Here is a 12,546-nt window from a genome sequence, read left to right as displayed (position 1 = left end):
TTTGGAGTGATGGTGTTTGTCTTCCCAAGTCACTGTTGCATGTGATGGGGCCCTGCTTTCCTGGAGATGGCTGAACACCTGCCTGCCCGTGGGAAGCAGTGAATTAATTCCTTGTTTTATTTTGCTTGTGTGGCTTTTGCTTTCCCTATTAAACTGTCTTTATCTCAACCCATGAGTGTTCTGGCTTTTACCCTTCTATTCTCTCCCTGACCCCGCTAGCGGGAAAGGGAGGGAGCAGCTGCCTGGGGCTTGGCTGCTGGCTGGGGTTAAAGCGCAACAGCCAGAAGGGACCAATACTGGGGATGGGCTGGGTATCGCTGAGCAAGTGGTGAGCAATTGTATTGCACATCACTTTTTCTATGGGGGTTTATTTCTTTCTCCTCTTCCTTTAAATCGCTATTATTATTATTATCATCATCATTATGATCATTGTTGCTATTAACATTAGTGTTACTATATTTTACTTTGTTTCACTTACTAAACTCTTCTTATAATCAGCCCATGAGTTTAACTTTTTTTATCTGATTCTTCTCCCCATCCCACTGGGGGAGCAAGTGAGTGAGCAGCTGTGTGGTATTTACTTGCTGGCAGAATCTAAACCGTGACAGTTCTTTGACCAGCACAGCTGTAATAAAATTGGTTTGGCTTTGTCTTTTTCTAGTTAAACTGAAAACCCCAGAGCAGAGTCTCTGAAGATGTATATTGGAGCAGAATCTGCCTTAATTCTTTCAGCAGTGCCTTTTTTATCCATCTGTTTCATACAAGAAACTGTAGGGCCTGACTTTGGGTAAATTTGAATGTAAATATGCATTGACTATGCATGTATGTCAGGATCAGTATGTTGGCAAACCGGATGTTACAAATAGTATGAGACAGCCTTCTTCTGGCAAACCTGCAGCCCTGTTTGACTGAGCACCCTCATCTCCACAATCCCTGGATTTTGTAATCTGAGCAGGCTTGTAAATACACAAAATGTTAGAGTTGGACAAGCACTTTTAAATAGCTTATGTCAAAGTATGTAATGTAGTTTAAATGATGAGATTGAGTCCTTCATCACTCAAAAATACAGAAGCCCTTTCTTTCTGGAGTAAAATATGATAAATAAAAACAAAGAAATTCTGGTGAATAAATTGATGTTCAAAGTTGGCAGGCTTGGTAAATTGCACCTGGAAGGCTGAAGAGATAACTTGTCCACCATTGCTTAGGAAGAGCAGGGCTTGGTTGCTAATGCTATTCTGAACACTGAAATACACTCTCTAGTAATGCACAGGCTGTAAGTTTGATTTGTTTATTTATTTTATTCTTGAGTTGGTGATGTTGAGTACTATGTTCTCTGCATCATGGAACAAAGTGTGAAATTTTGTCATGTAGTAAATATGTTTGTTTTTTCTTCTTCTTGGGAGTCATTTTATATTTTGAGATATACCTAGCAAAAACTGGAGTTGGGCAATTTAGAAGAAAACATTGTCAGTTTTCACAAAATCCTGAAGAAACAGGTTTTCCTTCACTTTTATTCTCATTAGATCTGTATCTGGCACAAGAGATGGCATAGCATTTGGCAAGATTAAAACTATTAAAGAGTTGCCAGCAAAGGGTGATCCTAGGATGAGTTTATGTCAGGAAAATTAAAAGAAAGGCCAGAACAAAGATATTTTTTAATACATTCTTTTATTTTAATCAGTTTGGGCCTATTCTTTGACTAAGCTGATAAACAGAAATAAAGTAAAACATAGTATGTTTTTCACCTGTCTAGGTAGTTAATGGCAGGGCTGTCTTTTAGTAGGTATATTTATGGTAAAGTTAATTTTCTTTGGTTTACTGGAAGGCTTTTTGTATGAGATCTTGCCTTCAGAGCAGGGAAGAAACTAAGAAATGAATTTTGTGGGAGGGAAGGATATTTTTAAGAGCCTTTCATTTGGAGCATCTGGTTAGAAATATTTTGGGTATGATGTTCCAAAAATGAAAGCAAAGACATACTTCTATAGCCATTGCTTTAAACCCCCTTTATTCCTCTAACTCAGGAAGTCCTCATGAATTAGAAAACTAAACCTAAGAAGTTGTCAATGTAAAAATGTCCTCTTTGGACTGCAATTATAAGTTTAAATGTTTCTATCAGAATTCCAAACATTGGACAGTAAGAAGTCAGCATGTATGTTTGCTATGCAGTGATCTGTATATTGCATGGCATAGAAGCTCCATTTGAAACCATCTTTCAGTTCTGTAGGCACAGAGGGATGTGTTAAATTTGTACTGTAATTGTTAATAAACTTGTACTTCAGATATGTAACATGATGGTGCTTAAACCTTTTAAGAGGACAATAGTTGCTGAACTGAAAAGAGCAGCCTCTTGGTTTAAGCAAACATTGGCACTACTTGTGTACTTTCAGCTAGGAATAAATATATTGTAAGTCTATAGCTAGCTGTATATATCTGTATACAAATATTTTGTCATTTAAGTATTTTTGTGATGTACAAGAAAAACCATTAACTGTTTTTCAAGGCCTGACAGACTTTTCTCTAGTCTTCAAAAATTCCAATGCAATAAAAAAAATCTTTAAGCAGTAACACATATAAAGATAGACAGTGAAGTCTTGAGCCTGTTGTTCAAGGGATTTCTGCAGAATCAGAGAGACTTCTTGTGTCATGTGGATATTTTCACGTTTATTTCTTTGATGTAATTTGAGAAGGACACGCATTTATATATGCATGTAAAAAAAATCATCTAGCTGATTCCATAGTATTGGACTCTTCATTGAAATTCAGTTTTTTCTTTGACTCAAAATAGCAGTAACAAGAAGGGCAGAGAAGTTCAAAGAGAGCCCTTTGATCTTTTGAGTTGCATGAGGAACTGGGAGTTACAGGGCACTTGCTCTCCCTACAGAGGTTGCCCTTTCTCCAGACCTGTGCTGGATCCTGTGTGTGTAGAAGAGGGATGAGCTGCTCAGAAGGGGGGTAGTGGTAGGGCAAGTGCTGCGCTGGGTTTTGTGCACCCTCAACACCTCTGCAAGTTTCTTTTTCTATGGACACCAAGTCTGTCAATTAAGCTTCTGTATCTTGATGGGTAGCAGCAAAGATGAGCCTGATTCTTTGTGGTGGTTTTGTGCATTATTGTGATACCTGTAAATATGGATGATGCCTATTAGTGTGTTTGAAACAGGATTCATGTTTCTGATGAGTGTATTTTTATTCAAATCAAAAAAAGGCTGAGCTAGGGGATGTGCATTGTATTATATATTCAACCATAATTTTCCTGCTGTTTATTTAACTTCTGCAAGGCAATATAAAAGAGATAGGGACAACTGGACATGAGAAATTCAAGACACATATGCCTGCTGGATTTTTAGGTCTGCCATATTCCCTGGCCCTAACTTACTATCTTTTCATGATATACTTTATGGACTTAATAGGACATGCAAAGCACTGGCTTAAAACTGCTTTGGTCTTTAGGGCTTCTAGTAATGAAAAATTTCAAAGTAACTTTGTAAAGGTCTGTCTGACAAAAGGCATCTGAGTAAGTACTGGGATAAACCCTGGCTAGTGACATTGAGGGAGTCTGCCATGAGCCCAGTGGAGAAGACGGGTTGAGACATTCCCCTTCACCTCAAATTTGTGCAGAGAAACTTCTGTTGAAACTTACACCACCAGGGAGCTGGAGGACAGTATTCTGCATGCATAGCATTGAAACAGACACTTGGATTTTATTCCCTAGATTCATTCTTTGGCAAAATATGAAGTAAGTGTATACACTGATGTTCACACCCACTTATATCAGCAGTGTCCAGTGTGAAACATTTACTGTTGGTAATAACCGCCCATATGTTTAAAGTTTCCTTAGTCTTCTGGGCAGACTGTGTTGCAAAAAAAAAGATTAAATCACTTTCAATATATTTTTTTTTGTTTTTTGCCTACAAGAGGTTTTAAATCCCTGCAGTTCAGGTAGCTTAGAACTCAGCATTCTTATACTATTTTAAAAAGTGTATATGCAAAGGTGGTTTGATTAAATTAAATGTAACTTTATACATACAATAACACAATCAATTTATGAGTATTTTATTAATAAACTGCTAATCTACTATAAAACTGAATTCTAAGGAAAGTATTGAACAGTATTCTTTTTAAAAATTATTTTTCGTTTATAAAGGATCAACTTTTTAAAGTCAGAATCCTACTTATTTCATGTAAAGGCGATTGTAGGAAAGTTAAAGGTGAAAAGGAAGCAAAAACTATAGCTGCTTGTAAACATCATTCAAATTAGGAATTTTGTCAGCTGAAATGCTCAGTATCAATCAGTATCACCAGCTCTGCATCCATTGGTGTGTAGTCTCCTTTTCCCAGGCAAAACCAGTCTTCAGGCTTGTTGGCACTAAAGGCCTTTGTTGCAAGATCTTTTGTAATTGTAGTTGAGGACCATGCCTGGCCTGAGGGTACTCCTGGCCCTCCGTGATTATGTCCAAACTGGGACACAAATGTATTATGTCTCTCATGAGTTTGAAGTCTTCCAAGCATGCATCTGTTACCCTTTGTCGGTAGTCAGTTGGTCACTCCTAAAACGAATTATTCAAGTGCAGTATGGTTCTGTGATGCAGGGAATATGCATACCATTGATGGAAAATAATGTTAAAGAACCTTTCACTGTGTGTGATTCCCGTGTGATATATTTGAACAGTGGGGCATGTGTATGTAATGTGCTGGCTATTACTGGACATCTGTCAAAGCAGCTCCTGTTTTGCATTTAGTATTTTAATATCATATATAGATGTCACGGATTAGTATTTCTGAAATTTGTGTGCAGACTAAACATCATTTCTGTTCTTCATTCTGCGTTCCTAGTCTGGGACTGTGAAGCTGACCAAGCCTGTGGCGTTATGGACCCAGCAGGATGTCTGCAAATGGCTGAAGAAACATTGCCCTAATCAGTATCAAATCTACAGTGAGTCATTCAAACAACATGACATAACTGGTAAAGTATGCACTATCAGAAATATTTTACTTACTTAAAATGTGGCGAATTGTTTTACTTTGCTGTTAATAGACTGTGACTGTGCACTGAGGGCTTTTTGTTGATTGTATGACTAGAGAGTTGCAAGGTTTAGAGCAGAGGGAGTATTTCAGCTTTCATGGGATGTGGTAAGTGATAACCTCATTTCTTTAAAAGACGATTTCAGATAGTTCAAGGTCAATATAAAAAGGAAAGAACCTAGTCTGTATGTACGTAAAGGCCTCAGCCTGTTCATTCCAAATAAAAAAACCCAAAACCCAACCAATTAAGAAACATCCTATGAGGAAAATGTAATTTATGTAAATTTTCTTTTTCATTGAGGTGTTTGACCTTGAATTCATATTCTTTTTTCGTGCCTCTCCCCACTCTTTTTTTTTTTTTTAAATAATCTTAGTGTCCTTAACATGTAGGATGGGAAGTGATCCCAACTGAGTCCCTCCCTTAGCCTGAAGCAGGATCAGTACAGCGAGTTCATTTCTGATGGATGTTTGTCTAACTTTATTCTGGAAAACTTGCAATGTAGCGGATTTTTGCATCTCTCTATTCCAGTATTTTATGGTTCTTAAAGTTGGTATTTTCCTAGGATCAATCTAAACTATTATTTCCAGCCAACCAAACTGGTTTCTGTCCCAAATGTGGCTTGAGTACAACCAACCACTCTTTCTTACAGTCTTTTCTTAACTGTGTAGGGTGCTTCTCAGTTGCACATACTTTCCTTGCCTCGTCTAAAAAATATTTCTTTGTTCTATCATGGTTACTCCCCAAATACACACAGAACCTCCAAACCTTCAAATCTGGGTCTCTTTTCTTAAAAGAATATATTGAAAGCAAAATGGTATTGTTTTCTTATTTACTTTAGAAGTTGATATTGATTCTGTTGATCTGTGTGACTTGTTAACTCCTACTCAGTTTGCTGTAGTTGTCTTTTGGCTGATCACTTTGAATTGACATGAGTTTAGCAAATATAACTTGGGAGTTAAATAGCATTTTTGCTCATACACCAAACAGTAATTAATCTGTAAAAAGTTTAATATGGAACACTGATTTGTTCTCTGCAGTGGTGGTTTACAAAACTGGAAATTGTCATTCAGCCATCTAAAGTTAAGCAGGGATTTGAGTTTCAGTCTTAACAATAACGCGTTGTTAACTAATGTGTGTTTCAGTCAGTATCTGATCATGTACATGTGTACTTGTGTTGCTTCCAATTTTACCTTCATTTCTGTTGCTATTTTCTTTCTAATAATATATGAATGATTCCAAACATGGCAAACTACCCATATATGTTTACTATGTAGCTATGAGTACACATACACACGTGAGAGGTGGTTTGTATTGGTTTGATAAGTGTTAAGGTTTAGTACATAACCATTGTGCCCATTTCCTCTCAGTCACCATCTGCTGAATGCAGTCTGTAGGAATGTAGCCTGTGTCTCCACCCATGTGTACAGAGCTGACTGCATCCAGAGCACTACCAGAAGAAAATGAAGCTATTTTAAAATATTTTCTAGTACTGCTGTACTATATTCTCCGTCTAGAATTAAGGCACTGTGAGATGAAGTTGAAAGGAAGACATTTTCATTTCAACACAAACACAGATGGAAACCTTGTAGTTTCATTGCTGATGTGCAAAACGTTGAACTTTATAGACCTCTATGAAAAAGAAGAATCAAGATCAATCTTTCTTACTTTACACAAAAGAGGTCTAGGGGAAATATTGGTATGAGTGTTAGAAAGTAAATCTGCAGGAAAGAAAAGAACTTCAGTAAATACCGAAGAAGAAAGACAATCAATGTCTGTACAGATTTTATAAAAGTATATTGTGATAATATTGCAAGTGAAATTATTAACTCAGGAGAATATTTCCAGTGCTGTTGGTCCCCATGATGCTGATTATTTGAAATCTAATAAAGGGAGAAAACAGTGGATTTGTGGCTCAGAAAAAGCAGAGCATGGAAGGAGAAGGGAAACTAGTGTGAAGATGAAGCCAAGGTAGTGTATCTATTCCCAGATATGGCTGTGGAAAACAGATGTGATTGTTGAAAATTTCTCAGGAATTAATGTGAATTTACAGGCTTTTTTGACATGGAAAAATATGATGGAAAATATCTTAAAGAAGCTTGTTCAGCTGGGAAGGCCAAGGCTCTTGCACCCCACTCAGACAGGCTGACTGGCTGGGAAGCAGCACTGGTGGGGAGGATCTTGATAGTCAGGAAGATGAAATGAGCCAGTGTTGTGTCTTGCAGCAAAGAATGCTGACACTATTAACAGGAACATAGTAACCTGATCAAGATTAGTCATTATTTCCTTTATTCTGTACTTCTTAGACTACAGTTGTTAGATCTCCAGTGTAAGTTAAGGTGAGGGCCACAAAGATGCTAAGGGCTGGAGCTCTTGCCCCGTGACAGTGGATTGAAGGAGCTGGGCATGTTCAATCTGGGGAAGAGGCAGCTTGTTGGGGTGGGGTGAGGGCACTAGCAGCAGCCCCCACTATGCAGAAGGAGGTCATCAAAAAGATGGAACCTGACCCTTTGCAGTGATGTATGAGAGACACCAGGCTGAGGCTGAATATAAGGAGAAACTTTTTTCCCCAGTGAGGACTTTTGAGCATTGGAATGGGTTGCTCAGTTTCTGTTCTGGGAAGGTTTCAAGCCCCAGATAGATAAAACCTTGAGAAACCCGATCTGATCTCATAGCTGACCTTATTTTAAGCAAGAGGTTGGGCTAGAAGTCTTCTGGGGTTCCTTCCAATCAAATTCTTCTATGGTCCTATGATTTGCTGAGTACTTACTGAATACCTCAGAACCAGCCAGTGAAATGCATTTTGCAGCCAGTAAGGGGAATTAAATATGGAAAAGTCTAATAAGAAACTGGGAGATTTTTTAATACGTAAAATCCTTGGATTTGGGGAGTGGAGCATGTGGTTGACTTATTCAGCAACAGGTGAGAAGTGTTTTTAAGGTGTTGGACTGTCGTGGTTTGATGCTGGTTAGGCACCAAGCTCCATGAAATCTATTTATTTACTTCTCTCTGCTATAGTTAAGCAAAGAAGGGGAAATTAAAACTTCTTTTTCATAAGGTGAAATAAGGATTATTGAGGAAAACAGAAAAACTTCAAGGCAAAGCAGGTCCACGCTTGAACAGCTACAGTATAAAGAAGATTTATTGCTAACAGAATTAAAAGTAAAAAGAAATAATAAGAAATTAAAGCAAACTCTGAGAACACTTTCCTCTTCCAGTACCTCCTTTTTTCTACCAACCCGCACAAGGGAAAACAAACATGGAGTTTGGTCAGTGTTTCCTTTCTTAAGAATCTTTATGTTTAAAGAAAAGAGTTTCTTCTGCTGTGCTGTGGGATTCTTCACAAAGCAACAGTCCACCCGAATCTTCTGCAGTGAAAAAAAATACCCCTCCCATGAATCTTACATTCTTCCCACACTGTCATCATGGGTCATAATAGCCATAGGGTTTTTAGTCTTTTAAGGATGACCTATTCCAACCTGAAAGCAAAGGCTCTCTTCTTCAATCTTTAAAAGCCTTTCACAACATATATGGGCTCTGGCGTTGAGCACTTTTTCACGAGCTGCGTGTGGATTTCTGCATCCCCCCATGTACCTCATCTTATAAATTATAGGGAAAACAAATTACTGTATTGTAGTCCAAGTCCTCACCACAGCTTGCACGGAGAATTTCAGCTCCGGGCGCTGGAAGTGCCTACATTCTCCTTCCCTTCCCCCACACTGACCTTGGCGCCGCCATGTTGGCTTCGTCTCACATTATCTCACTTTTCCTTTCTCCCTGACCTGGAAGAAAGTTAGTGCCTGTTAAGTTGTGGCTAAGAAGTTGATCTTGTCTCTTGTCTGGGCTCCGCGCTGAGGAAGACTCGCCATGTCTCTTGTTGTCGGCCGCATGATGTTTTTGCTCGGTTCGACGTGAGTCGTGCCAGCTGCGGGGAGGCCCCGCCGGCCCTGCCGCCCCTCGGATCCATCTCGGCCGCGCGGTCCCGGCTCCGTTGGAGGTTTTCCGGCCGTGCGGCCGCTCCCGGCTCCGGCCTGTCTTTCCCGGCGGCTCGGCCCCACGCTGCTGCGCCGGGGGGCGGGCCCCTTCCTCACCGCCCCTCAGCAGGAAGCGGGAACAAAAGGAAACATCTCGAGCTTGTGCTTTCTTTAAATATGTAAATTGAAGAGGCGGTACCAGCTTTTTCACTGGTCTAGCAACCTGTCCATTGAACTAAGTTTAAACTACCACATGGACCCAGAGACAGGACGGAAAGAACTGGAAGGAGTAATACTGAGCAAGATACAAGGGCACCTGACAGGAATTAGCAGTGATGGGAAAAATAAGAAAATGGAGGAACAAAAATTACAGTAGCCTGTACAACGAAGAAGGAAATGCCATGGTAGGGTCATGTTACTGGAGGCTCTACAACGGGTGTTGGTGTTTACACCAGTAGGAGACATAAAAAGTTGTATTGACCTGCCAGTTTTTCCCACTCATTTTATACTAGTGTATTCCTGGAGATAAACCTGAGAAATAGACCTTGCTCTGTGTGTATTTATGGCTTTGAATTTACTGGGCAGCAATACTTTCAGATGACTGGGGAGTTCCAGAGAGATGAGTTCTTTGATGGCCTTATTCTGTACCATTGAAGCAAATGAAGATTTTTCCAATGTCTCAGCATTAGCAGGAACAAGACTGGGCAAAGAATGACTAAGGAATTACCATTTTGGGGCAAATGGTCCGTTGACAAAGTAACACAGCAGATGTCTAAGTAATTATTTATGAATGTATGATTTAGAGGGAGGAAGGGAGGCAGGAAGGCAGGCAGAAAGGTGGGAAGGCGAGGAGGAAGGAAAGTGGGAAGGAGGGAAGGCAGGCAGGAAGAAAGGAAGGAAACCCTGCTTCATGTTTTGTTTTTACACCATGTTCCCCAGTGTGTTAGTCCATGTCTTCAGAGCAAGAGGTTTTAATGCTATGATCATTAAACAAACCTCATTCTGTCAAAGTAATACCCAAGAGGTACCTTGGTCCAATTGAAGGAATTTGATAGGAGGTACTTGAAAGGACTCAAGCCTTTTTAAATTAAACTTTTAAGAAGGAAAGGAACACGACTCAAGAAAACCTCATTTTAGTTTTAGAAGGGACCAGAACTTCTGAATATTCATTAAATACCAAACAGCACCTTGGGAAATGAAATATGAACTGCTACTGAAAACCTGCTGCAAATAGTCTTAAAATCTGACTAATTCTATATATTCTAAAGATGCTTGCATTAAATAAGCTTTATTGACATATTTTTCTGAAATTCATACAAAATCATGCTTTTAAAATCAGCATTGAATAATTTTTTTCACTTCAGTAATGTATTTGTTGATGTTAGGGTTTGTCATATCCAATGAAATGCTAAGTTATTTAGCATATTGGTGAAGGGATAGTCTCATGGTTTAAGATACTACACTGGAATTTCGAGATATCTTGTCTCTGTTTCAGTTTACTCTGGAAATACACTGGAAGTTTACTTTGGAAGCACACTGCATCCTCAGGGTCTAAGTTTCTCTCTCTCTACACAGAGAAAGGGTTTGTTTTTAAAATCGAAGTGTTGCGAGATATCTTTCAATTTTTAGAACGTATATAATTTAATTCTGCCCTTTGTTTCATGGACCTCAGGTGAGTTTTGTGGTGCAACCAGCACAGTGGCTTGGGGATGAAAGGTATGTGGTGGAGTGCAGAGTCCTGTGTTTCATTCCTGGCTCCAGGGCAGGAAGGGTGACTAAAACCAGGTGGGTTTATTCACTGTGGTGAGATCTCCTGAACATGTTCATCCTTTGCCATATGTTTTGGTTGATGTACAACAGAGATAAAGATTCCAGTGTTGTTAAATGTGTTGTAATATGTGTATAAAAGATACTGTTTGAGTGAGCTGAGCCTTCCTGTTAACAGGTCTGTTTCATTTGGAACAACTTTTGCCCACTTCCTGACCCTTCCCTTGGCAAGTGATTCCAACGTTACCTTTCGTCCTTCCATTATTGATGAGTATTACACTGACTCAAAATATTTCTCATGCCAGTGACATAACACACCTAATGTGAGGCCTGATGCAAGAAGCAAAATGAGGTTTTCTGTAAAGTAGCCTTTGTAGCTGTTCCCCAACTGCTTCCCGACACCTGTCCCTCAAGAGTTTTCTCACAAATCCTACTGTAGTTACATTAGAGAAGACTACATAAACCGGCACCTTTTTTTAGATTATTTTATTGGACATTGTTTTATTGTCCCTTATAAACTGGTCACAGCCTACCCTCTAGGTTGTTACTGGTAGAGGCATGTTTGTGGTCAGCTGTAGGATTGAGATCAAGCAAAGAAAGTCTTGGGTCAGGGCAACGTGTTGTAGGAAAAGTACTTAAGCCTCCTTTAAAACATTATTTAAGTTTTGATTACCACATTTTTCTTTGCTTGGTCCCAAACTGTAGCAGGTTTTGAGCATTCTTCAGCACTGTCATATATCTCAGAAAGCACCTTCACTGTGTCTAAATGGAGGGTATTTCCAATAAAGTATTAGTTACCTTCCTTGTTTTGCACATGACAGTACTCTTCAGCACAATAGATGTCTTCTGCCAAGCAGTTTAATCTGATAGTGGAGAGCAGAAGCAACTTTCATCTCCAGCCATCTCTGCGAAGCCATTTTCTTCTCCATGGTGCAAGGCTTAAACCAGCCTTACCCTCAGTCCTTATTTATGCCATTTTTCCATGCTCTTTCTGTGGGATCTTAACAGCAGTGTTGGTTGGTGGGCTGTCAAATCAATCCTGACTACATCCATCTGCAGTTTAAAAAATAAAATAAAATCACTGCTTTGCCCTGGAGAGAGCTTTTATTCTGCTGTCTGGGTAAGGTCAGGCCTATTTGCAGCATTCTTTATGGAGCTGTGATGCTTGTATTGGAAGATGTGAGGGACTGAAGAGTTTTCCCTGTTTCATACTTGGTTCCTCTCAAATTTTTAACATGTGGAACACATCAAAGAGTGATGGGTGTCGGGATAGGGCTTCTGTTTGCATAATATGTGGCAACTGTTCTTTTTGCATGGAAAATAGTATCAGAAATATATTAATGTAGCCCTGTGTTTATATAGTGTGGAATTGAAAGAAGTTGGAAAAGTAGAAATCTTTTTTCAATATTCAGCCTCCTACTGACATAGAAAATCTTGTGTGAAAGTAATGTTCTCTCATGTCTCAGCAATGGTTTCTAGGTCTGTCTTTTCAGTCAGATGATAGCTCATAAAATACATGGCAAAATTCCACAGCATGAGACAAAGCTGTAATGGCTGCTGAGAGATCTGGTGTGACCAGGAAGGCTCATCTGCAGTCGAGACAGAGACAGTGAGGCATTCGAACACTTCATGGGAGTTGTGACTTCAGTATTAATATAGTTGATTCTTTTCTCATAAATTGTCTTTTCTGTGATAAATAATCTGTGGAGTTCATCAATTAGTAATGAAATAGATTTTTTTTCCCCTCTGTGCACAAACCAGTGGGGAGTGTTTGGTGCTCTTATTTGT

At 39.3% G+C, this 12,546-nt stretch overlaps 1 protein-coding gene across 1 annotated transcript in view; it reads left to right on the top strand.

The window, feature by feature from the left end:
* The window catches only part of SAMD12 (sterile alpha motif domain containing 12), a 181,736-nt gene that overhangs the window by 41,177 nt on the left and 128,013 nt on the right, over nt 1-12,546 (top strand). The window contains exon 3 of the mRNA XM_048286282.1: nt 4,831-4,960. Coding sequence (XP_048142239.1) covers nt 4,831-4,960 — 130 coding nt within the window. The remainder of the gene's footprint in view (nt 1-4,830; nt 4,961-12,546) is intronic.

Source organism: Corvus hawaiiensis, chromosome 26 (assembly GCF_020740725.1).
Source record: "Corvus hawaiiensis isolate bCorHaw1 chromosome 26, bCorHaw1.pri.cur, whole genome shotgun sequence".
Classification (NCBI taxonomy): domain Eukaryota; kingdom Metazoa; phylum Chordata; class Aves; order Passeriformes; family Corvidae; genus Corvus; species Corvus hawaiiensis.
This window is presented reverse-complemented; position numbering and strand designations above follow the sequence as displayed.